General features: G+C 48.2%; 1 protein-coding gene and 1 pseudogene across 1 annotated transcript in view; both read left to right on the forward strand.

Annotated features, from left to right (window-relative positions):
- Positions 1-786: 786 nt before the first annotated feature.
- LOC138780717 (U2 spliceosomal RNA) lies at positions 787-989 on the forward strand (annotated as a pseudogene).
- A 1,560-nt stretch (positions 990-2,549) lies between these two features.
- The window catches only part of WHAMM (WASP homolog associated with actin, golgi membranes and microtubules), a 39,525-nt gene continuing 15,311 nt past the window's right edge, over positions 2,550-26,763 (forward strand). The window contains exons 1-4 of the mRNA XM_069983576.1: positions 2,550-3,181; positions 21,409-21,582; positions 22,694-22,844; positions 25,731-25,900. Of these exons, the coding sequence (XP_069839677.1) occupies positions 2,627-3,181; positions 21,409-21,582; positions 22,694-22,844; positions 25,731-25,900 (1,050 nt within the window). The 5' untranslated portion in view covers positions 2,550-2,626. The remainder of the gene's footprint in view (positions 3,182-21,408; positions 21,583-22,693; positions 22,845-25,730; positions 25,901-26,763) is intronic.

Below are 26,763 nucleotides of genomic sequence, written 5' to 3' on the forward strand. Positions count from 1 at the left end.
AGGACTCTCAAACTATTTACTACAGTTATAAAGGACGCCCAAAATATATACTACAGGTATACAAGACCTCCACCAATTATACACTACAGGTATCCAGGACCCTCAAACTATAAACTACAGGTATACAAGACCTCCACCAACTATACATTACAGGTATACAGAACCAACTATATACTACAGGTATACAGGACCCCCAAACTATACAGTACAGGTATACAGGACCTTCACCAACTGTACACTGCAGGTATACAGGACCTCCCTCAACTATACACTATAGGTATACAGCCCCCCCAACTATGCACTACAGATATGCAAGACCCCTAAAAACTATACATTGTGGGTATTCAGAACCTCTCCAACTATGCACTACAGGTATACACTAATTCCACTGATTAACTCAGATGAAACAATACCTTTGGCTTGGCCTCCTGGGCACCTTAGAACAAATCTAATTAACACACTGACACTTTATACCCGGGCAGCGCCGGGTACATTTTCTTGTAAGAGATAAAGATGAAGAAAGTTATCTGTGATGTTTATCACTCTCTCCATTTAGGTCTGGGAGACCTTTGTAAATTAAAAAAAACTATTAGAATCAACATAGCTACACTTTCTAGACAACACAGCTCCTTAATATTGTAACTTTAATGACAGTCAACATAGCTGACATAAACATCTGATATAATGTGAATAATCTGCCATAATGGGAAGAGGCAACATAGTCCAATAAAACACAGCGTTATTGAAGCATCTTGTAAAAGCATGTCATAATAAAATCAACCATAGATCGCTTCTCAGCCTTCTTTAGGCTTAGATCATGTGTAGCATCTGTTCTTATCAGTTTGTTTTTTTTAAACGATATTTTATTAGTGGCTTATGTAATATTTGAACATACATATTGAAAATTCATTACATATTCAAAAAGAAAGTCGCTCACAGGCAACAAAGGATTGTATGTTTACAATATCATACAGATACTATGAGCCTTTGTAATAACCTTAAAAGACATATTATCATATACAATACAACATAGTCTTACCAAAAACATAGGTAGAAAAACAGTAACCTATAATATCACCTTAAAACATGGTATAGATGTCAGATATTCAAATATGCTACCAATAGAATGGAGAGAATTGTCTTTTGTTCTTATCAGTTTGCGATATAATACTTTTCCTATCGGGGGACAATATATTAAAGGAGCAGTCCGGCCAAGTACACTTTTTTTTTTTTTTTTTTTTTTTAAAGGCAGGGAACATACCAACCAGTCCTTACTTACCTCTCCCTGTATCTGCCATCCGCCATGCGACTGGCCCTGGGACCCCCGCTGGAATACATTTTCCCTCGAGTTGGGGGAAAATGCCCATCTTAGCTGATGTAGTGGCCGCTTAGCCAATCCGTGACTGCAGTGGTGTTGCTGCCCCACTCACTGACTGGCAGGGGTACTAGAGTGGTGATCCGGCGCTGAAGAGGCATGGGGAGAGGTGAGTTGAGATTATTTGCACATTCATAGAAACATGGAACCTACAGACAGGTAAGCACTGTAGTTGAGTCTTTCCCCACCTGGCATCATGTATAAATATGATGCCGGGAGCAGGAAAGTGGTTGAATCTTTGTGGCACTGTAATGAAGCAGCGGTTTGGCTAGTAGAAGGACAATTCCCCCCACACAGTCTTCCCCAGGAATAGCATACCTGCTGATCCCCCTCCCTTGCATCCTTCCCTGAGAATAAAATCATTGATCCGACCACGGTGAGTGCCAGCTTTCTTCTGTTCACAATGTTTGGATTCTTCTGTCTGCAATGAGTACCGCCGGGATCTACTAATATTACTAGTAACAGGATTCCACTGGATCCACGGGATCCCGGCTGGAGTGTATACTATGTGTATACGCTCCGGACGGGATTCCATAGGCAGCAATGGCAGGTATATTTTCGTATAGATCACGGCCGTTGTACGAAGATATACGTTGTGTGAACATAGCCTAATTACCAGTTTCCATATTCTTCTGGTTTCTGTGTGGACTCAGGACAATATGTTCCAATATGTCTATAATAAGGCTGATGGCAAGATGGCTGATGGTTACAGACTGGCAGGGGATTGAAAACAGCTTTATTTACAATCAGTTGTCCCAAAGACATAGGACACAGGCTGAGAAACAGTACAATAAATAACAGTGTGGGAACATCACACACAGTACATGGCTCACACTATCCACATGCCGCACTACTGCAACATTTATAGGTCTATTCAGTAATTACATGCACCACACTGGGAAATAGTTTAAATATATTAGTCCCTTAAATCAGCCAATTAGAAAACAGATTTCATTTTTGAGAGTGAAAGCAGCGTCCTGATTGGCTGCCATGTGAAGCTCCGCCCCTATTCTGATGAACCTTTCACTGTTTACCTGCTGCGGGTTGTGTATGTATCACTGCAGGGTCACATGACTACACCCCGTGATAGCGGCTCTTACGTCACTCCTCTTGTCTTCTATTACAGGCAGGGGCCAATGAGAAGTGAGGAGGAAAGTCCCGGCCGCCTCGGTCGCTGAGCTCGGGGGTCCCGTGTATGGTTCGGGGCGGGGGCTGTCAGTCCGGAGGTGACAGCCGTGTGCCGGGCCGGCTATGGAGGACAGGATGGACAGTCTGGAGGGCTGGGTGGCGGTGCGGCCCAATCTCTTCCTGGAGCCGGAGCCCTATAAGATGGGCTTCATCGTGGCCTGGAACCAGGTGGACTACAAGTTCGCGGTGACCTGCCACAACCGGACCGCGCAGCGGAGGAAGCGGCGGGAGGGGGAGGACGGGGAGCGGAGCAGCTGGGCCGGCCTCTACACCGTGCAGGACCTGGAGCACATCCACCGGCAGCTGAGCTCCGTGTGCAGCCGCCTGGAGCCCTGCTTCCCCGGCCTCCCGGCCCAGCACCCCGCCGGCAGCCTGTGGACTCTGCTCTTCCCCGATGCCCCGTCCTGGGAGGGCAGCGCCGAGGAGCAGGACGCCGTGTGCCGGGCGCTGGAGAGCTACCTGGGCGCCGCCATAGAGGAGTGCGGCCGCCAGATCGTGCTGGACGTGCTCTTCCCGGAGGACGAGGAGGACGCGGAGAAATACTTCGAGAACCTGCACGAATTCCGCAAGAAGAGCCTGGAGGAGCGGGTGTGCCGGGCCAAGGAGAGCCTGAGGACGGTGCGGTGTGGGGGACGGGGAGACCGGGCATGGGGAAGGGGAGCCTGGAGGAGGGAGTATGCCGGGCCAAGGAGAGCCTGAGGACGGTGCGGTCTGAGGGACGGGGAGACCGGGCATGGGAAAGGGGAGCCTGGAGGAGGGAGTATGCAGGGCCAAGGAGAGCCTGAGGACGGTGCGGTCTGGGGGACGGGGAGACCGGCCCTGGGGAGCCTGGAGGAGGGAGTATGCAGGGCCAAGGAGAGCCTGAGGACGGTGCGGTCTGGGGGACGGGGAGACCGGGCATGGGGAGCCTGGAGGAGGGAGTATGCAGGGCCAAGGAGAGCCTGAGGACGGTGCGGTCTGGGGGACGGGGAGACCGGGCATGGGGAAGGGGAGCCTGGAGGAGGGAGTATGCAGGGCCAAGGAGAGCCTGAGGACGGTGCAGTCTGGGGGACGGGGAGACCGGGCATGGGGAAGGGGAGCCTGGAGGAGGGAGTATGCAGGGCCAAGGAGAGCCTGAGGACGGTGCGGTCTGAGGGACGGGGAGACCGGGCATGGGGAAGGGTAGCCTGGAGGAGGGAGTATGCAGGGCCAAGGAGAGCCTGAGGACGGTGCGGTCTGAGGGACGGGGAGACCGGGCATGGGGAAGGGGAGCCTGGAGGAGGGAGTATGCAGGGCCAAGGAGAGCCTGAGGACGGTGCGGTCCGAGGGACGGGGAGACCGGGCATGGGGAGCCTGGAGGAGGGAGTATGCAGGGCCAAGGAGAGCCTGAGGACGGTGCGGTCTGGAAGATGGAGATCGGGCATGGGGAAGGGGAGCCTGGAGGAGGGAGTATGCAGGGCCAAGGAGAGCCTGAGGACGGTGCGGTCTGGGGGACGGGGAGACCAGGCATGGGGAAGGGGAGCCTGGAGGAGGGAGTATGCAGGGCCAAGGAGAGCCTGAGGACGGTGCGGTCTGAGGGACGGGGAGACCAGGCATGGGGAAGGGGAGCCTGGAGGAGGGAGTATGCAGGGCCAAGGAGAGCCTGAGGACGGTGCGGTCTGAGGGACGGGGAGACCGGGCATGGGGAAGGGGAGCCTGGAGGAGGGAGTATGCAGGGCCAAGGAGAGCCTGAGGACGGTGCGGTCTGAGGGACGGGGAGACCGGGCATGGGGAAGGGGAGCCTGGAGGAGGGAGTATGCAGGGCCAAGGAGAGCCTGAGGACGGTGCGGTCTGGGGAGAGGGAGACCGGGCATGGGGAAGGGGAGCCTGGAGGAGGGCGTATGCAGGGCCAAGGAGAGCCTGAGGACGGTGCAGTCTGGGGGACGGGGAGACCAGGCATGGGGAAGGGGAGCCTGGAGGAGGGAGTATGCAGGGCCAAGGAGAGCCTGAGGACGGTGCGGTCTGAGGGACGGGGAGACCGGACATGGGAAAGGGGAGCCTGGAGGAGGGAGTATGCAGGGCCAAGGAGAGCCTGAGGACGGTGCGGTCTGAGGGACGGGGAGACCGGGCATGGGGAAGGGGAGCCTGGAGGAGGGAGTATGCAGGGCCAAGGAGAGCCTGAGGACGGTGCGGTCTGGGGGACGGGGAGACCGGGCATGGGGAAGGGGAGCCTGGAGGAGGGAGTATGCAGGGCCAAGGAGAGCCTGAGGACGGTGCGGTCTGAGGGACGGGGAGACCGGGCATGGGGAAGGGTAGCCTGGAGGAGGGAGTATGCAGGGCCAAGGAGAGCCTGAGGACGGTGCGGTCTGAGGGACGGGGAGACCGGGCATGGGGAAGGGGAGCCTGGAGGAGGGAGTATGCAGGGCCAAGGAGAGCCTGAGGACGGTGCGGTCTGAGGGACGGGGAGACCGGGCATGGGGAAGGGGAGCCTGGAGGAGGGAGTATGCAGGGCCAAGGAGAGCCTGAGGACGGTGCGGTCTGGGGAGAGGGAGACCGGGCATGGGGAAGGGGAGCCTGGAGGAGGGCGTATGCAGGGCCAAGGAGAGCCTGAGGACGGTGCGGTCTGGGGGACGGGGAGACCAGGCATGGGGAAGGGGAGCCTGGAGGAGGGAGTATGCAGGGCCAAGGAGAGCCTGAGGACGGTGCGGTCTGAGGGACGGGGAGACCGGGCATGGGAAAGGGGAGCCTGGAGGAGGGAGTATGCAGGGCCAAGGAGAGCCTGAGGACGGTGCGGTCTGAGGGACGGGGAGACCGGGCATGGGGAAGGGGAGCCTGGAGGAGGGAGTATGCAGGGCCAAGGAGAGCCTGAGGACGGTGCGGTCTGGGGGACGGGGAGACCAGGCATGGGGAAGGGGAGCCTGGAGGAGGGAGTATGCAGGGCCAAGGAGAGCCTGAGGACGGTGCGGTCTGTGGGACGGGGAGACCGGGCATGGGGAAGGGTAGCCTGGAGGAGGGAGTATGCAGGGCCAAGGAGAGCCTGAGGACGGTGCGGTCTGAGGGACGGGGAGACCGGGCATGGGGAAGGGGAGCCTGGAGGAGGGAGTATGCAGGGCCAAGGAGAGCCTGAGGACGGTGCGGTCCGAGGGACGGGGAGACCGGGCATGGGGAGCCTGGAGGAGGGAGTATGCAGGGCCAAGGAGAGCCTGAGGACGGTGCGGTCTGGAAGATGGAGATCGGGCATGGGGAAGGGGAGCCTGGAGGAGGGAGTATGCAGGGCCAAGGAGAGCCTGAGGACGGTGCGGTCTGGGGGACGGGGAGACCAGGCATGGGGAAGGGGAGCCTGGAGGAGGGAGTATGCAGGGCCAAGGAGAGCCTGAGGACGGTGCGGTCTGGGGGACGGGGAGACCAGGCATGGGGAAGGGGAGCCTGGAGGAGGGAGTATGCAGGGCCAAGGAGAGCCTGAGGACGGTGCGGTCTGAGGGACGGGGAGACCGGGCATGGGGAAGGGGAGCCTGGAGGAGGGAGTATGCAGGGCCAAGGAGAGCCTGAGGACGGTGCGGTCTGTGGGACGGGGAGACCTGGCATGGGGAAGGGGAGCCTGGAGGAGGGAGTATGCAGGGCCAAGGAGAGCCTGAGGACGGTGCGGTCCGAGGGACGGGGAGACCGGGCATGGGGAGCCTGGAGGAGGGAGTATGCAGGGCCAAGGAGAGCCTGAGGACGGTGCGGTCTGGAAGATGGAGATCGGGCATGGGGAAGGGGAGCCTGGAGGAGGGAGTATGCAGGGCCAAGGAGAGCCTGAGGAAAGTGCGGTCTGGGGGACGGGGAGACCGGGCATGGGGAAGGGGAGCCTGGAGGAGGGAGTATGCAGGGCCAAGGAGAGCCTGAGGACGGTGCGGTCTGAGGGACGGGGAGACCGGGCATGGGGAAGGGGAGCCTGGAGGAGGGAGTATGCAGGGCCAAGGAGAGCCTGAGGACGGTGCGGTCTGAGGGACGGGGAGACCGGGCATGGGGAAGGGGAGCCTGGAGGAGAAAGTATGCAGGGGCAAGGAGAGCCTGAGGACGGTGCGGTCTGGGGAGAGGGAGACCGGGCATGGGGAAGGGGAGCCTGGAGGAGGGCGTATGCAGGGCCAAGGAGAGCCTGAGGACGGTGCGGTCTGGGGGACGGGGAGACCGGGCATGGGGAGCCTGGAGGAGGGAGTATGCAGGGCCAAGGAGAGCCTGAGGACGGTGCGGTCTGAGGGACGGGGAGACCGGGCATGGGGAAGGGGAGCCTGGAGGAGGGAGTATGCCGGGCCAAGGAGAGCCTGAGGATGGTGCAGTCTGAGGGACGGGGAGACCGGGCATGGGGAAGGGGAGCCTGGAGGAGGGAGTATGCCGGGCCAAGGAGAGCCTGAGGACGGTGCGGTCTGAGGGACGGGGAGACCGGGCATGGGGACGGGGAGCCTGGAGGAGGGAGTATGCAGGGCCAAGGAGAGCCTGAGGACGGTGCGGTCTGGGGGACGGAGCATGGGGAAGGGGAGCCTGGAGGAGGGAGTATGCAGGGCCAAGGAAAGCCTGAGGACGGTGCGGTCTGGGAGACGGAGCATGGGGAAGGGGAGCCTGGAGGAGGGAGTATTCAGGGCCAAGGAGAGCCTGAGGGACGGGGCATGGGGAGAGGGATACCTGGAGGAGGGAGTATGCAGGGCCAAGGAGAGCCTGAGGACGGTGCGGTCTGGGGGACGGAGCATGGGGAAGGGGAGCCTGGAGGAGGGAGTATGCAGGGCCAAGGAGAGCCTGGGGACGGAGCATGGGGAAGGGGAACCTGGAGGAGGGAGTATGCAGGGCCAAGGAGAGCCTGACGACGGTGCGGTCTGGGGGACGGGGAGACCGAGCATGGGGTAGGGGTGCCTGGAGGAGGGAGTATGCAGGGCCAAGGAGAGCCTGAGGATGGTGCGGTCTGGGGGACGGGGAGACTGGGCATGGAGAAGGGGAGCCTGGAGGAGGGAGTATGCAGGCCAAGGAGAGCCTGAGGACGGTGCGGTCTGGGGGACGGGGAGACCGGGCATGGGGAAGGGGAGCCTGGAGGAGGGAGTATGCAGGGCCAAGGAGAGCCTGAGGATGGTGCGGTCTGGGGGACGGGAGACCGGGCATGGGGAGCCTGGAGGAGGGAGTATGCAGGGCCAAGGAGAGCCTGAGGACTGTGCGGTCTGAGGGACGGGGAGACCGGGCATGGGGAAGGGGAGCCTGGAGGAGGGAGTATGCCGGGCCAAGGAGAGCCTGAGGATGGTGCAGTCTGAGGGACGGGGAGACCGGGCATGGGGAAGGGGAGCCTGGAGGAGGGAGTATGCAGGGCCAAGGAGAGCCTGAGGGATGGGGCATGGGGAGAGGGATACCTGGAGGGGGGAGTATGCAGGGCCAAGGAGAGCCTGAGGACGGTGCGGTCTGGGGGACGGGGAGACCGGGCATGGAGAAGGGGAGCCTGGAGGAGGGAGTATGCAGGGCCAAGGAGAGCCTGAGGACGGTGCGGTCTGGGGGACGGGGAGACCGGGCATGGGGAAGGGGAGCCTGGAGGAGGGAGTATGCAGGGCCAAGGAGAGCCTGAGGACTGTGCGGTCTGGGGAGAGAGAGACCGGGCATGGGGAAGGGGAGCCTGGAGGAGGGAGTATGCCGGGCCAAGGAGAGCCTGAGGATGGTGCGGTCTGGGGGACGGGGAGACTGGGCATGGGGAGCCTGGAGGAGGGAGTATGCAGGGCCAAGGAGAGCCTGAGGACGGTGCGGTCTGGGGGACGGGGAGACCGGGCATGGGGAAGGGGAGCCTGGAGGAGGGAGTATTCAGGGCCAAGGAGAGCCTGAGGACGGTGCAGTCTGGGGGACCGAGCATGGGGAAGGGGAGCCTGGAGGAGGGAGTATGCAGGGCCAAGGAGAGCCTGAGGACGGTGCGGTCTGGGGGACGGGGAGACCGGGCATGGAGAAGGGGAGCCTGGAGGAGGGAGTATGCAGGGCCAAGGAGAGCCTGAGGACGGTGCGGACTGGGGGACGGGGAGCCTGGAGGAGGGAGTATGCAGGGCCAAGGAGAGCCTGAGGACGGTGCGGTCTGGGGGACGGGGAGACCGGGCATGGGGAAGCGGAGCCTGGAGGAGGGAGTATGCAGGGCCAAGGAGAGCCCGAGGATGGTGCGCTCTGGGGGACGGGACATGGGGGAGGGGAGCCTGGAGGAGGGAGTATGCAGGGCCAAGGAGAGCCTGAGGATGGTGCGGTCTGGGGGACGGGACATGGGGAAGGGGAGCCTGGAGGAGGGAGTATGCAGGGCCAAGGAGAGCCAGTGTCTTCCAGGAAGGATGGGGGAGGGGCCATGGGGAAGGGGATCCCCTGGCCCCTCTATGATCTTAAGAATGGGGACCTGACTCTTCCTGTACAATTGTGTGGGACTGGTGCAACATTTTTAGTGGCTAGGATTCCGCAGGTAATGTCCTGTAGGTTTCGTTAAAACAGTAGCATGTATATTACTAGCTCCAACACTTTACAAAAGCAGATCAAGTAAATCAAGCATTAGTGTGAGTACTCTCTTCCCACCAATCCCCTGCTGATGCCGCTCCTGTTGGCGCTTTCTTTACTCAATCCCAATACACTTGCTGAGCAGGCATGAAGTCGCTTAGTGTCTCACAAATGGGAGGACACCCCTCACATTGTTGTAAATATTTTATCTTTTCATGGGACAGCACTGAGGATATAACAGTGTAAATTCGATGAGCCCTCGAAATAACAACCCACAGCCGTTAAGGTCTAAACCACTGGCAACAATTGTGTGTACACCCCTAAGTAAAAATGGCTAAAGTGTCAATATTTTTTGTGGCCACCATTATCTTCCAGCGCTGCCTTAAGGGGCCATTCACCAATCTGCAATATATGATCCGTGCAGGGACTGTATACTGCGGACCAGGCCTTGGAAATCCCAGCATCATAATCATTCATTATGACGCCGGGAGCTTTCAAACTGTTTTAATCTTTGTGTTACAGTTCTGTCACAGTAGCGCAAATATTTAACCCCTTAAGCATCCATGCCGTATGGGTACGTCATGGAATCCTGTCACTTAAGGACCCATGTCATACGGCATGGGTCAAAAGCATTGGTCAAAGCATGTGGGGACCGGCTGCTATATGCAGCCATGTCCTCACTGGTAATGATGGTCTGCCGCACTTACATTAGTGGCAGGAGCTGTGCTCCTGCCACTGACCGATTTGGACTCCGGCAGCGTGACTGCGGGGCTTCTTATCGTTGTATCTGACTGGCGGAGGTCTCTAACATCCTCCGGCAGTCAGATCGGCGATCAATGTATAGAGTCTGCACAGGCAGGCTCTATGCAATGATCGCAGATTACAATGATCAATGCTATGCCATGGCATAGCAAAGATCAGTGTAAGAAATCCAATGTAAAATGTTAGTCTCCTAAGGGGACATAAAAAGTGTAAAAAAAAAAAAAAAAATAGTTTTAAAAAAAGACACCATAGCCCCTCCCCCAATAAAAGTTAAAATCACCCCCATTTCCCATTTTATAAATAAAACACATAAAAATAAATAAACATCATATATACCATCGCTTGCATAATTCTTATTCTATATTTTTCTGATCTAATAAAATAAATCAATATTGTTCCCGCGCGGTAAACGGCGTGAACAAAAAGCGGTAAAAAACGCCAGGATTGATTATTTTTATTACATTTTATTTAAAATGAATAAAAATTGATCAATACATCTCATCTACACAAATATGGTATTAATAAAAACTGGAGATCATGGCGCAAAAAATTACGCCCCATACGTGAAAAAATAGAAATGATATTCACCTCAATAGGGCCATTGTATTCACACCTATTCACGCCAAAAGAAGTTTTACTGTTAATAAAAATAGTAAAACATCAGAAAAGCTATATAACCTGCATATCGCTGTATTCAGACTGACCTATAGAATAAAGATAAATTGTCAGTTTTACAGTAAAGTGCATGACGTAAACACGGAACCCCCCCCACAATTTGCAGAATTGTATTTTTTCCCCCAATTTCACCCCATAAATGATATTTTGGGGGTTCCGTCATACATGGTATGGTAGACCAAAAGGCGCCTTTACAAAGTAAACCTGTTCCTGAAGAAAAACAAGCCCTTACGTGGCCCTGTAGCTGGAAAAATAAGAGTTGTGGTTCTTAGAAGACAAGTAGGAAAAAACGCAAACGTTAAATTGAAAATTGTCCCGGTCCTTAAGGCCATTCTGGGCTCTGTCCTTAAAGGGGCACTCCAGCAATCTTTTTCTTTTCTTTTTTTTAAATCAACTGGTTTCAGAAAGTTATACTGATTTATAAATTACTTCCATTTTAAAACTCTTCCGGTACTTATCAGCTGCTGTATGTTCTGCAGAAAGTGGTTTATTCTTTTTAGTCTGACACCGTGCTCTCTGCTGACATGTCTGTCTGAGACGGGACTTGTCCAGTACAGTAGCAAATCCCCATAGAAAATCTCTCCTCCTGTCTCGGACAGAGATGTCAGCAGAGAGAACTGTGTCAGACTGGAAAAAAAAACACCTCTTCCTGCAGGGCATACAGCAGCTGATAAGTATGATTTTTAAATAGAAGTCAATTACAAATCTATATAACTTTCTGATACCAGTTGATTTAACAGTTTTGTAGCTTCTGGCATCGTTATTCATTATGATTCTGAGGTCTGGTCCATGTATGGACTGTATATTGCAGACGTGGGAATGGCCCCTTAATCTTTTTGCCATGGAGTTTAGTAGAGCTTCACAGGTGGCTGCTGGAATTTCTTGTACTTTTCCATGATACAATGATCACTTATCTCATGGAGACCAGCTAAAGAAGACACTGTAGGCTGCTAGTAAAAGCGTGTAACACAGTAAAGACCTAGGTGCATTGCCCCCTCAGAAATACCGATATGCAAAAATAATCGGTGGAGCCTCATCCCATGTCTGGCGACTCCTAAATGAGGCTCCACTGACTCTTTTTGCATACTTCATGATGACATCACAGAGCTGGGGGGTGTTAAAGACCTTGTGCCCCTCCATTTTCAGTTTGAGGATGGTTCACAGATGCTCAATAGGGATTAAAGTGTCACTGTCGTTCAAATTTTTTTTGCAGAAATCAATAGTCCAGGCGATTTTAAGAAACTTTGTAATTGGGTTTATTAGCCAAAAAATGCATTTTTATATTAAAAAAGCAGTTTGAAGCTTTCCCCCTGTCTTCATGGTTTTCTTATGGAGAGGGGAGAGATGAGGCACCAAAACAGAACAACAAAGAGTTAATTTACAGCTACATCACCAGCTATCTCCTCTGAGGTCAGCACTGACCTCTCTGACCTCTGAATAGGGGCTTTCAGTGGCTGTGTAATCCTTTGTTCTCTGCTATTGGCTAATCTCCCTCCTCCCCCTCTGCTCTCCATAGCTCAGACAGGATTCCTCTGATGTAAAACAGTTGAGATTTCCTGAGTCTGAGCAGTGGATGACAGAAAGGAGAGGAGGGGGAGACCTGGGAAAAGGCTTTTTACATGCAGATAATGTCATATTTGCCTAATAAACCCAATTACAAAGTTTCTTAAAATTGCCTGTACTATTGATTTCTATAAAAAATAAAACGACAGTGACTCTTTAAGTCTGGAGACATGCTTGGCCGGTCCAGCAGTTTCTTAAGCAAGGTAATGGTGGTCTTAGAGGTGTGTTTGGGGTGGTTATCATGCTGGAATACTGCCCTGTGGTTCCTGAAAGGAGAGGATTATGCTCTTGCTATAGTGTCACTCAGAACATGTTGGCATTCATGCTTTACTCAATGATTTGTAGTTCCCCAGAGCCGGCAGCAGTCATGCAGCCCAAAGCATGACACTTCCTCCCACCACCATGCTTGACTGTAGACAAGACACACTTCTCTTTGAACTCCTCAACTGGTTGCCGCCACAAACACTTGACACCTTCTGAACCCAGTGGCCCAGATTTATGGGTGTAAAATATATAGAGGGGAAAACTGCCTACAGCAGCCAATCACAGCTCAGCTTTCATTTTACCAGAGCTGTAAGCTGAGCTGTGATTGGTCGTTATGGGCAGTTTACACCAGGGTATATTTTACACCCTTTCATGAATCTCCTTCAATAAGTTTATTTTAGTCTCATCAGACCACAGGACATGGTTCTAGTAATCCATATCCTTAGTCTGCTTGTCTTCAGTAGGTTTTCTTGTGCTTCATCTATACTGACTGCTAAGGAGCATGGTGATGAGTTGGGCAGGCGCAGCATTCTTGTAACTTCAATTTGTAATAGTTTGGGGGCCAGATTGGAGGACCTCGTGGGCCTGGTGCGGCCCGTGTACCGGACGTTCCCCACCCCTGACCTAGGCCATCATTATGTAGAACAACAGTTCTTTTTTTCAGAGTCCCAGAGAGTTCTTTGCCATGAGGTGCCATGTTAAACTTCCAGTGCTGGTATAAGGGTGCGTTTACACAGAAAGATTTATCTGACAGATTTTGGAAGCCAAAGCCAGGAATGGATTTGAAAAGAGGATAGATCCCAGTCTTTCCTTTATGACCTGATCCCTGTTTATAGTCTGTTCCTGGTTTTGGCTTCAAAGATCTGTCAGATAAATCTGTCTGTGTAAACGCACCATTAGGGCGGGTTCACACTACGGAATTCTCGGGGAAAATGTCCGCGAAATTCCGTCAGCTGTCCGCCCGCACATCTGGGCGCCTTTCCGACGGCCCCATAGACACCATTCTATGGGCCGGCGTATTCCGCTATATGCTGAAAGAAGTGTCAAGTCACTTCTTTCAGCGGATCGTGGAATACGCCGGCCCATAGAATGGTGTCTATGGAGCCGGCGGAAAAGCTCGTGCCCATGCGGGCGGACAGCTGACGGAATACCGCGGACATTGTCCGCGAGAATTCCGTAGTGTGAACCCGCCCTAAGAGAGTGTGAGAGTGATAACACCAAATTTAACACACCTGTGCCCCATTCACACCTGACACATGACATCGGGGCTCACTTTTGTTACCAGGGGTTTAGACATGAATGGCTGTGTATTGTTAATTTGAGGGCACACCTAATTTTACACGGTTATACACACTGTACACTGACTCCTTTACATTGTATCACAGTGTCATATCCTCAGTGTTGTCCCGTGAAAAGTTAGAATTAGATATTTACAAAAATGTCAGGGGTGTGAGATACTGTGTGTTGTCTTCATAAAACACTATGACATCGCCAGCTATTTTTACGTACACTTTGGTTTATGGGTAGCTTCACACATACCGGATTGCAGTAGATTTAATGTATTTACATACTCACAGCTGATTTTTAATTCCGCTGCGAGAAAAGCCCAGCTAACCCAGCGATGCTCAGCTAATATGTTACCTGGCCGTGCTTCCGCTTGCTTTTCAGCCTCCCAGCTCCCTGGTGTCCCGCTCAGTCAATCAGTGCCCTGCCCCGCCGCAGTCACTGATTGGCTGAACAGTACTGGGTTTGGTGGGAAGGGACTTTACATTATTGCAGTGGAATGAAAAATCAGCTGCAAGTATGTAAAGCCATAGAAAATTACTTTACCAGAAATCGCTGTAGATTTTGCTATGAAACTCGCATCGTGAAATTCGCTGTGATGTGTGAAACTACCCTATATGTGTTTGTATTGCGCTTGGTTGCACCCACAACTGCTCTGCCCCTTTCCACAATGCAGTTCTATCTGTAAGCACTCATTTGATGGAAATTTACCACAAAGTCTAGATTTTTAGTTGCATTGTATAAAGTATAGCACACAGTCCCTTAACCCTTTGCCTCCGCAGCCTGTTTTGGCCTTAATGACCAAGCAAATTTTTTATAATCTGACCAGTCTCTCTTTATATCATTATAACTCTGCAATGCTTTAACATATGCTTGCGATTCTTGGATTGTTTTCTCGTGACACATTGTAATTAATGTTATTGTATTTGATTGCCCAATATATTTAGTGTTTGTTGGGAAAAAAATGCAAAATGTAAAAAAATTAAAAAAAAAATTGCATTAGTATGACTTTGAAATTTTCTACTTCTAAAAAAGTTAGTCATACCACAAATATTAGTTACCATGTCACATTAGTAATTTGTCTAGTATGTGCTGGCATGATTTGGTAAACATTTTTTACTTTCTTAGGATGTTACAAAGCTTACAAGTTTATGAGCAATTTTCAAATTTTCGTGAAAATTTCCAAAATCTATTTTTTTAGGGACCAGTTCATTTGTGAAGTGAATTGGAGCAGCCTGTTTGGTATGAACCCTAAAATGTCACCCCATATTAAAAACTGCACCCCTTAAAGATTTTATCGAGAGGTATAGTGAGCATTTTGACCTCACAGGTGTTTGAGAAAAGCGTTTCTTATTAGGACATACAAATAATTATCTTTTTCCATTAGTATTTTCTTTTAGTTTAAAATTTCATATTTTCACAAAGAACAAAGGCAAAAATGAACCCCGAAATTTGTAACACAAGTTCTCCTGAGTACAACAACACCCCATATGTGGGCGTAAACCGCTGTTTGGTCCATGGCAGGGCTCGGAAGGGAAGGAGCGTCCTTTTGCATTTTCAGTGCAGATTTTCATGGAGCCATTTCTGGGTGCAACATGCGCTTGCCGAGTTCACCCCCACATGTGACCCCATTTTGTAAATTACACCCCTCAATGTAATCATCAAGGGGTGTAGTAAGTATAAGGACTCCACTGTTTGAGGAAAGTATCTAGCAGTGGACAATGAAAATGAACATTTAATTTTTTTTCCCAGTAACATTCATTTTTGGCTTGCAATTTAATTTTCACAAGAAAGACAGGGAAATAAGCCATCAAAAAACTTAATACGGTTTTATAGAACAGGTCGCTACGAATGCGGCAATACCAAATATGTATTTTTTTCCTGTTTTTTTTTTTATAATAATACATGCCTTTATTGGGGAAGGATCAAATGGTCACTTTTTATGTTCTAACACTTTATTTTTTTTTTATTTTTACACTTTATTTTATTTGAATTTTTTTCACTTTATTTTTTTGTTCTTCTAGGGGACTTAACACTGCCATTGTTAGATCGCTAGTATAGCACATAGCAGTACATTAGTACTGCTATGTGCTATACCTGTCAGTTTTACACTGACAGCCTGTGAGAGGGAGCCTGCAGCTGGGGGCCAAGTGCACAGCTCAGGCACACATCAGGACCCTGCAATTCCTAGTATGACACATAGCAGTATATCAGTACTGCTATGTACTATACCTGCACTGACAGGTATAGCACATAGCAGTGCTGATGTACTGCTATGTGTCATACTAGGGATCGGAGGGTCCTGATGTGTGCATTAGAGTTGACAGGAGGAGGAGCTTCCCCTGTCACCCATCGGGACCCCCGCAGTGCGATTGCGGGGTCCCGATGTGCTCCTGTTCAATCATGGCCCCCATTCTACTTATGCCAAACATTTACCCTCATACAGTATGTGGCCCCCGTTGTGTGTGCAATCAGGTTAAGAAAAGAAGGGGCTCCCCCTGTCACTCATCGGGACCCCTGCAGTGCGATCGCGGGGTCTCGATGTGTCCCTGAGCCTCCTGATTCATGGCACAAGCAACTGCTGCTACAGAAGCCTGTGAGATCGCGCCGCAGGCTCTGGCAGGCTGTCGGTTTTACACTGACACTTAGCCTGTGAGACAAATCCTGCGGCGCGATCTCACAGGCTTCTGTAGCAGCAGTTGCTTGTGCCATGAATCAGGAGGCTCAGGGACACATCGAGACCCCGCGATCGCACTGCAGGGGTCCCGATGAGTGACAGGGGGAGCCCCTTCTTTTCTTAACCTGATTGCACACACAACGGAGGCCACATACTGTATGGGGGTAAATGTTTGGCATAAGGAGACCAGATGGGGGGGGGGGGGGGCAAAGGGCGGCATGATTTAGTACATACCAAGCTCAGGAACACATCGGGACCCCGCGATCGCACTGCGAGGGTCCCGATGAGTGACAGGGGATCCCTCTCCTCCTGTCAACCTTATAGATTCTGTGGTCAGTACTGACCACGGCATCTATAGGGTTAAACAGACTGGCGGGGCTTGGGTTTGTCTCCTGGCTGTTGTCAGGAGACCCTAGGTCCTGTAGGCGGCCGGGAGCAGTACACATCACCGCGCGATTTTGCGTGGTGCATGTTTACATTCATGACGTCCTGGGACGTCATAATGCGTTAAGTACTGGCTTTTCATGACGTCCCAGGACGTCATATTGGGGCAAGGGGTTAAAGATAGTAGGCGTGACCTGGGCCGGCCAAGTTAGCTGTCACTTTAACCAGGTGCACATGGTTATCACTAGAGATAAACCTGTTTTCTTGTTTTGTTTCTCTTTAAAGCAACTCTGTACCCACAATCGGCCCCCCCCCCCCCCCCCCAAACCACTTGTACCGTCAGCTGCTTTAATCCAAGGTCTGTCCTGGGGTCCGTTCAGCAGAGGATTCAGTTTTTGTCATAAAAAAATACTTTTATACTTGCAGCCCTGTGTCAAATTGGTGTGGCCTAGAGTACCCATGCCCTAGGATTGCACCACCCCCTCCCCGCCCTCTTCATCATTAGGAATGCCACTGGCATGTTTTCTACTATTCATCACCTGTGTGAGCAGTGTTCAGACAAATGAGGAATAGAAGAAATTCTGCCAGGGCCATTCCTAATGGTAAAAAAGGTGGGAAGGAGGGATGGGGAGGCGGTGCAAGGTTAGGGCATAGACACTTAAGGGCCACGGCAATTTGACACAGGGCTGCAAGTGTAAAAGTTGTTTGTTAGGACAATAACTGCATCACCTGCCGAATGGACCCCAGGACAGATCTTGCATTAAAGCAGCTATCCGAAGGTACAAGTGGTTTGGGGAGGGCAGATTGTGGGTACAGAGTCACTTTAGTCTTTACCCCTGCTGCAGGCTGGCAGAAATACATACCAATGATGATTGGTGTCCCACGGCGGGGCTTTGTTCCAGTCCTACAGCACCGATCGGATCCCGCTGCTGCCCACTTGACTGTTTCAGCTCTGCAGCTCAGGAGGCCGGAAGTCAGGGTCTCCAGTACATCTCTTTGAGAGCGCTCAAATACAGATGCATTGAATAGACCTGTAGAAAAAAAGAGGGGTCAGAAAAGCTGCGACTTCTAGGGATGAGTGAACCGGCTGAGGTTCAGGTTCGTATGAACCTAAACTATCGGCTTCTGGTTCCCGCTGTCTTCCCGCTCCGTGGAGAGGGTGGATACAACCTTGACGACCTCCTGGAAAACTGGGATATAGCCATAGGCTGTATCCCAGTTTTTTAGGCGGTCCTCAGGCTGTATCCACCCGCTCCACGGAGCGGGAATCAGAAGCCGATAGTTTAGGTTCATACGAACCCGAACCTCAGCCGATTCGCTCATCCATAGCGACTTCACCGCCAGCGGGATCCAAGCGGCGCCGTAGGACCGAAACGAAGCCTCGCCGCTGGACACCGTTCATCATTGGTAAGTATTTGTGCCAGCCTGCAGCCGGGGAATAAATGGCATTTATGCAGAACAGTTTCTATCATGTTTTCTATCCTAAAAAGTGGACTTTTGCACATTATGAGAACTAACAATTCAGTATTGAACTGTAGTAGCAAATACACAAAGTACAATATGTTCTGTACATCTACTGTACCACAAGTACAAAGTACCTTACAGTCTTGTATAGGTAGTGTACTGTATATGTAACACTGGTAGAGTACATTACATGTAGTGTAAAGGTATACTAGTATCTTACAGTCTTGTACAGTACATGTAACACAGGTAGAGTTCAGTACAGTACATGTAGTGTAAAGGTATACCAGTACCTTACAGTCTTGTACAGTAAATGTAGTGTAAAGGTATACCAGTACCTTTGTCTTTTACAGGTAGAGTACAGTACATGTAGTGTTAGGTATACCAGTACCTTTGTCTTGTACAGGTAGAGTACAGTACATGTAGTGTAAAGGTATACCAGTACCTTTGTCTTGTACAGGTAGAGTACAGTACATGTAGTGTTAGGTATACCAGTACCTTAGTCTTGTACAGGTAGAGTACAGTACATGTAGTGTTAGGTATACCAGTACCTTACAGTCTTGTACAGTAAATGTAGTGTAAAGGTACTGGTATACCTAACACTACATGTACTGTACGCTACCTGTACAAGACTAAGGTACTGGTATACCTAACACTACATGTACTGTACTCTACCTGTACAAGACTAAGGTACTGGTATACCTAACACTACATGTACTGTACGCTACCTGTACAAGACTTAGGTACTGGTATACCTAACACTACATGCACTGTACTCTACCTGTACAAGACTAAGGTACTGGTATACCTAACACTACATGTACTGTACTCTACCTGTACAAGACTAAGGTACTGGTATACCTAACACTACATGTAGTGTTAGGTATACCAGTACCTTAGTCTTGTACAGGTAGAGTACAGTACATGTAGTGTTAGGTATACCAGTACCTTAGTCTTGTACAGGTAGAGTACAGTACATGTAGTGTTAGGTATACCAGTACCTTAGTCTTGTACAGGTAGCGTACAGTACATGTAGTGTTAGGTATACCAGTACCTTAGTCTTGTACAGTTAGAGTACAGTACATGTAGTGTTAGGTATACCAGTACCTTAGTCTTGTACAGGTAGAGTACAGTACATGTAGTGTTAGGTATACCAGTACCTTAGTCTTGTACAGGTAGAGTACAGTACATGTAGTGTTAGGTATACCAGTACCTTAGTCTTGTACAGGTAGAGTACAGTGCATGTAGTGTTAGGTATACCAGTACCTTAGTCTTGTACAGGTAGCATACAGTACATGTAGTGTTAGGTATACCAGTACCTTAGTCTTGTACAGGTAGAGTACAGTACATGTAGTGTTAGGTATACCAGTACCTTAGTCTTGTACAGGTAGAGTACAGTACATGTAGTGTTAGGTATACCAGTACCTTAGTCTTGTACAGGTAGAGTACAGTGCATGTAGTGTTAGGTATACCAGTACCTTAGTCTTGTACAGGTAGAGTACAGTGCATGTAGTGTTAGGTATACCAGTACCTTAGTCTTGTACAGGTAGAGTACAGTGCATGTAGTGTTAGGTATACCAGTACCTTAGTCTTGTACAGGTAGCATACAGTACATGTAGTATTAGGTATACCAGTACCTTAGTCTTGTACAGGTAGCGTACAGTACATGTAGTGTTAGGTATACCAGTACCTTAGTCTTGTACAGGTAGAGTACAGTACATGTAGTGTTAGGTATACCAGTACCTTAGTCTTGTACAGGTAGAGTACAGTACATGTAGTGTTAGGTATACCAGTACCTTAGTCTTGTACAGGTAGAGTACAGTACATGTAGTGTTAGGTATACCAGTACCTTAGTCTTGTACAGGTAGAGTACAGTGCATGTAGTGTTAGGTATACCAGTACCTTAGTCTTGTACAGGTAGAGCACAGTGCATGTAGTGTTAGGTATACCAGTACCTTAGTCTTGTACAGGTAGAGTACAGTACATGTAGTGTTAAGTATACCAGTACCTTAGTCTTGTACAGGTAGAGTACAGTACATGTAGTGTTAGGTATACCAGTACCTTAGTCTTGTACAGGTAGAGTACAGTACATGCAGTGTTAGGTATACCAGTACCTTAGTCTTGTACAGGTAGAGTACAGTGCATGTAGTGTTAGGTATACCAGTACCTTAGTCTTGTACAGGTAGAGTACAGTACATGTAGTGTTAGGTATACCAGTACCTTAGTCTTGTACAGGTAGCGTACAGTACATGTAGTGTTAGGTATACCAGTACCTTAGTCTTGTACAGGTAGAGTACAGTACATGTAGTGTTAGGTATACCAGTACCTTAGTCTTGTACAGGTAGAGTACAGTGCATGTAGTGTTAGGTATACCAGTACCTTAGTCTTGTACAGGTAGAGAACAGTACATGTAGTGTTAGGTATACCAGTACCTTAGTCTTGTACAGGTAGAGTACAGTACATGTAGTGTTAGGTATACCAGTACCTTAGTCTTGTACAGGTAGAGTACAGTACATGTAGTGTTAGGTATACCAGTACCTTAGTCTTGTACAGGTAGAGTTCAGTGCATGTAGTGTTAGGTATACCAGTACCTTAGTCTTGTACAGGTAGAGTACAGTGCATGTAGTGTTAGGTATACCAGTACCTTAGTCTTGTACAGGTAGAGTACAGTGCATGTAGTGTTAGGTATACCAGTACCTTAGTCTTGTACAGGTAGAGTACAGTACATGTAGTGTTAGGTATACCAGTACCTTAGTCTTGTACAGGTAGAGTACAGTACATGTAGTGTTAGGTATACCAGTACCTTAGTCTTGTACAGGTAGAGTACAGTACATGTAGTGTTAGGTATACCAGTACCTTAGTCTTGTACAGGTAGCATACAGTACATGTAACACAGAATAATGCAGTACAGTACATGGAGTGTACTGTACCGCTAAAGGCAATACTAGACAGTCTTTACAGCCAGACAGTGCACGCATAGCAGTACAGTGATGGCCTTGGATACATATGTTCTGTACTAGTTATAAGCGCTATAGATTTTAGTAATGTCTGTGGCGTTGTTAGTTGAATGTGATTTCCAGATGACCCAGGGAAGAACATTGTAAACTAGAATATTGTAACGAGGCCATCACTATGTATAGCTGCCGGGTTTTTCTCTATGGGAGTAAAAACAAAAACACTTTTTGATGACCGCAAGATCCAACCGTGTAAACTTGTTGCCTTCCCAGATGAGTTATACTAAAGTCTTTCTGTGTAGCACAACCCTTACAACATTCCCTGTTATGACGCAGAATCCAATAGGCATAAGTTGCTCCAGTATTTATTTTCTTTTCCTTTTTTTTAGATTCTTCATCAGCACAAAAACGCAGATAAAATGATCTCTTTACTTAAAGTTTATGAGGAAGAAGATGAAGCTTTTATGGAATTAGTTACCGTGGCAACCCAATTCCACCAATACTTGCTGCAGCCTTTCAGGGATATGAGGGAGCTTGCAATATTATACAAGCTGGAAATACTGGTAGGGAATTACTTCTTTTATCTGTTTTTAAGCTTTTTCTATTGGAAATCCTCAAGGGCTTTGTTTACACAGTACTTTGAACCAATTATAGTCAAAGTGATTTATACTCGCAATTGTATCAGTCCAAATGCAGCCGCGGCTTATTGAATTTCAAATCTACAATGCACATTTACTCTTATCTAAGACAATCCCATCATCTTAGTGACGTGGTCTGAGAGACAGATGCTGCGTCACCGAGACTAATGCTTTTAGCAAAACCCCAGGGATTACAGAATATCATTCGGCTTATTTACCACAAGTGTCAGTGTTACGTTACACCTAGTCTGTGTCTAATTTTACTTTTATTCTGATCTAAAATGATAGAACATGTTATTGCCGCTTGTATTAGAGCGCAAATTCTAAATATGGCATCCATTATGCCAGCTGTGTTCTAATTTCTGAGATAATGGATGTCCCATTGGAAAATTGTCACAAATTATGCAAAAGTAAACGCATAAAATACCTGTTCTTACTCAGACAAGGTAATCATCTGAGCTATCATCACGATTAGTGGAGGGGATTACACACCAGCTCACAAAATGGACAAGTGGAAGAGAAATCTTGGAGGGCAGCTCACCCAGGCTGGATAGAGAAGAGTAGATATAAGGAGAATTACATGGGCTTTGTACAAGTATAGAAAATAAACAGAGCTCATACAGCAAAAAGTAATGTTTTTAATAACTGCCTATGAAAAATATATATGCAATATATATTTATTCACTATTCTAAGTACAATGCAAAAATAAAAAATGCTTTATAGAGGTATCCATGACTTATGTTTTGTTGAGCGAGCAGTTGGAAGAGTTTCATAGTGGTTACCATAGTATACTAACACACTTCAAGCTTCTCGTGGTCTATATCGGTTGGTTATGCCATCATTTATGGTCACTGGGGATCTGATGGGTTCTTGACAGACCAGAGAATGAAGGAGCCGCAGCCCTGTGTTTGCAGATAATGTCAGAAGTATTTGTCATCCATGGGCTCCAGTGTTAAAATGTATTTTTGGCATAGAATACTTTTGTTTATGTACAACTTGGCATAAATTTGTATTTATTTATTTTTTTGTCTGCAGAAGTCATTGGAAATTGATGATTTAGGCCCAAAACGCATAGAGGCTTTGAAAAAGGAGGCTGATAAATGGAATACAACTGCAGAAGAGGCTGAGCGCTCTATACAGAATATCACTGTGAATTATTTCAAGGAGACTTCAAAAGCACTGGCTGGTAGGAAAAGAGTAGTGGGTTCAAAAATAAACTATTTGAGGGAGATTTATCAAACATGGTGTAAAGTGAAACTGGCTCTGTTGCCCCTAGCAACCAATCAGATTCCACCTTTCATTTTCCAAAGAATCTGTGAGGAATGAAAAGTGGAATCTGGTTGCTAGCGGCAACTGAGTCAGTTTCACTTTACACCATGGTTGATAAATCTCCTCTTATGTCTACAAACAATTGAACGTGGTCGAGTTGTTATTGAAATTTATGTTGGTTTTAAAGTGGTTTTCTTGCACAATTAAAATAAATTTGTATGCATAAAATGCAGTACTCACCTCACCTTCTGCTGCTGCTATTCCAGTGCTTGTGTTTCTGCTGATCCCTACAATTTTACACAAAAACATTGATAAATTCTCACTGAAGTCTGCATAGCAATTATGTAATAAAAAGTGTCATGTACACATAGCATAATAGACAGGAATAGTGCTACTACTCACGTGTACACACACACCAGCTTATCCTGAAAAGTCATCTTATAAAAGCAGTAGGCTTTAAAGGAAAAGTCTGGGTTCTGACTTTTTTTTTTTTTTTTCTTCTCTTCAAAAGAGCATGACGTGTCATGCCTACTCAACCAGTCAGCAGCCAATGTAAGACACTGATACGGCCGCTGACTGGCTCAGTGGGCCTGACACGTCACAACCCAGGTCCCCAGTCAGGCCAGGAAGAGGCCAGAGGACCCCAGCACGGGGTTCGAGGAGTTAGGTACATGTTGTTATGTTCAGCCACCTCCTCCCAGACTCTTTTGTTCAAAAAAAAAAAAAAAAAGGTCAGAGGCCCGACTTCTCCCTTAAATGTCAGCTTATTTTCAGCTCTAAGGGTTACAGAGTTTTTTTTTCTTTGCCACTCCTTTCTCTTAAAATACTGATGACAGTGAGGACCGATGACCTAGTTGGCTGTGGGTTTGTTGTTCACATATTTCATTGCACCTATATAGCCAACAGATTTAGCACAGTGCCTATGATTGTGACATTTTTACCCGTTGTGCCACTCACTATTGTAGGGAATGTTAGGGTGGCTTCACACAAAAACTTCAGGAAAAAAAACTGCTGTGATTTTTGCTGTATAAAAAGCATGTGAGCAAGCCAGTACTGAAAACATGAGTCCTGGACATGCAGGAGTCAATGTGTTGCCTGGAGTCTTTCTTTAGATTACTGATAGGAGTCCATTTTAATGCTTACACAACAGATAATGTAATAGCATCCAAGGTGTGTTTAGATGGGTTCTGATTAGACATGGTCCGAACCCTCCGAGGTTCGGGTTCATATGAACCCGAACGCTCGGCATCAGATTCCCGCTGTCTGGCTATGGCTATATCCCAGTTTTCCAGGCGGTCCTCCCGCTGGATCCGCCCGCTGCATGGAGCGGGCAGACAGCGGGAATCATTACCGAGAGTTTGGGTTCGTATGAACCCGAACCGAACTCTGTTCGGACCATCCCTAGTTCTGATAAAACGTTTGTGATTTATTTTTTATTTTTTTTTGTGCAATGTGGAAGTACTCCATTTCCACACTGAAAAAAAAATCCTCATGGATTATAAATTTTGCTGTAGATTTTATGTGGCATATTTGTTAAAAATTTGGCTGCAAACTTTCACTTGTAAGTACAGATGAGCGAATTTACAGTAGGAATGAATTGAATCAGTTCGCTCCTATTTGCATTCTGCTCATCAGGCTGCGGGCTTTGAAGTCTGCTCCATTCTGTGCCGCTCTTTCCTGGGTGCTGGCTGCATCCAGTCCTGGGAAACTTCTCCCAGTTTCCCAGGACTGGATCCATCTTTTCCCAGCTCCTTGGGAGGAGCAGCACAGAGTGGAACAGACTTTAAAGCCTGCAGCCTGATGAGCAGAATGCAGATAGGAGCGAACTGATTCGATTCATTCCTACTGTAAATTCACTCATCACTACAATACAATTTTTTATTGCAAAAGTAGCTGCCACCAACATGATTGGCATGCTGCAGGAAAGTAGGCACAGGAGGCGGGTCACCTGTCAAAATCCGGTCTACCTGCTCCTGTACCAAGTATACAGTGTGCTTCACACTTCACTTAACATTTTCTGGGTTTAGTGTAGAGCGCCTGTGACGTGTGTGATAACTAGGGTGGATTTCTAGAGGGATTTGCACTGAATTTGTATTTAGTCACTGCCCCATGGGCTCTTTTCTTTGCAAAAGGAAGCACAGTAATGCCATATGCTGCCTCCATATGCATTGAAGTAATAATATCTAAATTATATGGCATCTGATGGAACATATTGAATCCATAGAAAATACTTTATATGCTATTACATAAAATCAAAGGCAAAGAGAACAGTAGGATGCCATGTTACCACTATGTGCATACTGTACTCGTGCATGAATACAGGACACTGTTCCCATCTTTAGGGTAGCATGTTTGTTGCCCTTTATTTCCCCATTAGAATTGCGGGCATTATAATGCAGTTAATGCTATGAGAATGCTAAATTCTTCTCTTAGGCATTTATGGATCATCTTGATATTACCAAGATGGCAGATCTAGAAATACAGGCAGTCCTAATATGAGCAAATAAAGCTTTACTGATTCAAGGTGGCTGGCCCTCTGTATTGTAGTCTATGCGTTCATGACTTCTTCTGTAACTCTCATAGACTTTATTGGAAAGGGATGCATACAACTGTGGTCACCTCCAGTAAATTTTGCGGGGAAAAGCACCTTTTTTAAGTGCATATGAATTATATGACCCCTTTCTTACCAATAAGTGATACCTCCATTCTGTGGTTATTCCATAAAGATGGCTATAAGACATTGTTAAACAGTGTTAAGCCTTGTGTGTTCCAGTAATAGTGATAATCTGTATCTTTATAACAGCAATGCAAAAACACATGGAGTTGGATGGAAAGAGATTTGGACAAGCTACTTGGGCTTCAGCAATACCTAGACTGGAGAGGATCAAGTCCATGTTGGCTAAGGAAAGCCTTCAGCATATGAGATCTAAGGAGCTGTGTTTGAAGCAGAAGAGGGCAGATATCAAGCAAAGTGTAAGCTCTTTTAGAAGTATTTTTGTAGATTTTCTTATAGATTCCTTCCCTGTCAGGGATGAAAAGATAAATGATGGTGCTTGCTAATCCGATCTTAGCATATTACTGAGGAGAAATGATACTTCTCGTCTGCCATTCCTCCTGTATGCCTCTCACAGGGCTTGATACGAGTTGGTGACTATCTGCGAGTTTAGACTTTTATCTTGTGGCTAGTACAGAACATAAGGGACATATGATGTAAAAGTGGTTGTGCAGAAAGCATTCTGCTCCCCAACACTCACTTCCTGCTTTTCCACGTCTCAGAGATAGGAGGGGTCAGGTGTATATCTGGTGAAAGCACTCATACTCAACATCACCAGTTTTGTGCTTGTGCCATCTGCTGCTTACCACGTAACCCCTTTTAACTAACATCCTGCAGAACACAATTTTAACTCCTTAGTGACCAAGCGGTTTAAATGGTCATAGCACTTGCATTTCTTCGCCTCCAGACCCAGGAGCTCATACTTTTTGTGATACCAATTGTGTTTTGCAATGACAGACTTAATTTCTATAAAACATGCTACAAAAAAAAAAAAAAGTTTTGCAGTAAAATTGAAAGAAAAGCAATTTTTATTACTTTTTCTTCAACACTAATTTGTCTCCCTAGGGGACTCCTATGACCAATACACTGATTGTTCATAGGGATCAATGCAGTTCATATGTACTGCATTCATCTATATATTCTGGGATCCATTACTAAGGGCTACTGAAGGCTCGGGATCAGCGTTGTTACGTTGCTGAGGCCCGGCCCAGTAGGTATAACAGATCGGCTTCTCAGGATCGCTTTTTAACGGGATGTAAATGCTGCTGTCAGTTTTGACCGT

Source organism: Dendropsophus ebraccatus, chromosome 1 (genome assembly GCF_027789765.1).
Source record: "Dendropsophus ebraccatus isolate aDenEbr1 chromosome 1, aDenEbr1.pat, whole genome shotgun sequence".
Lineage (NCBI taxonomy): Eukaryota > Metazoa > Chordata > Amphibia > Anura > Hylidae > Dendropsophus > Dendropsophus ebraccatus.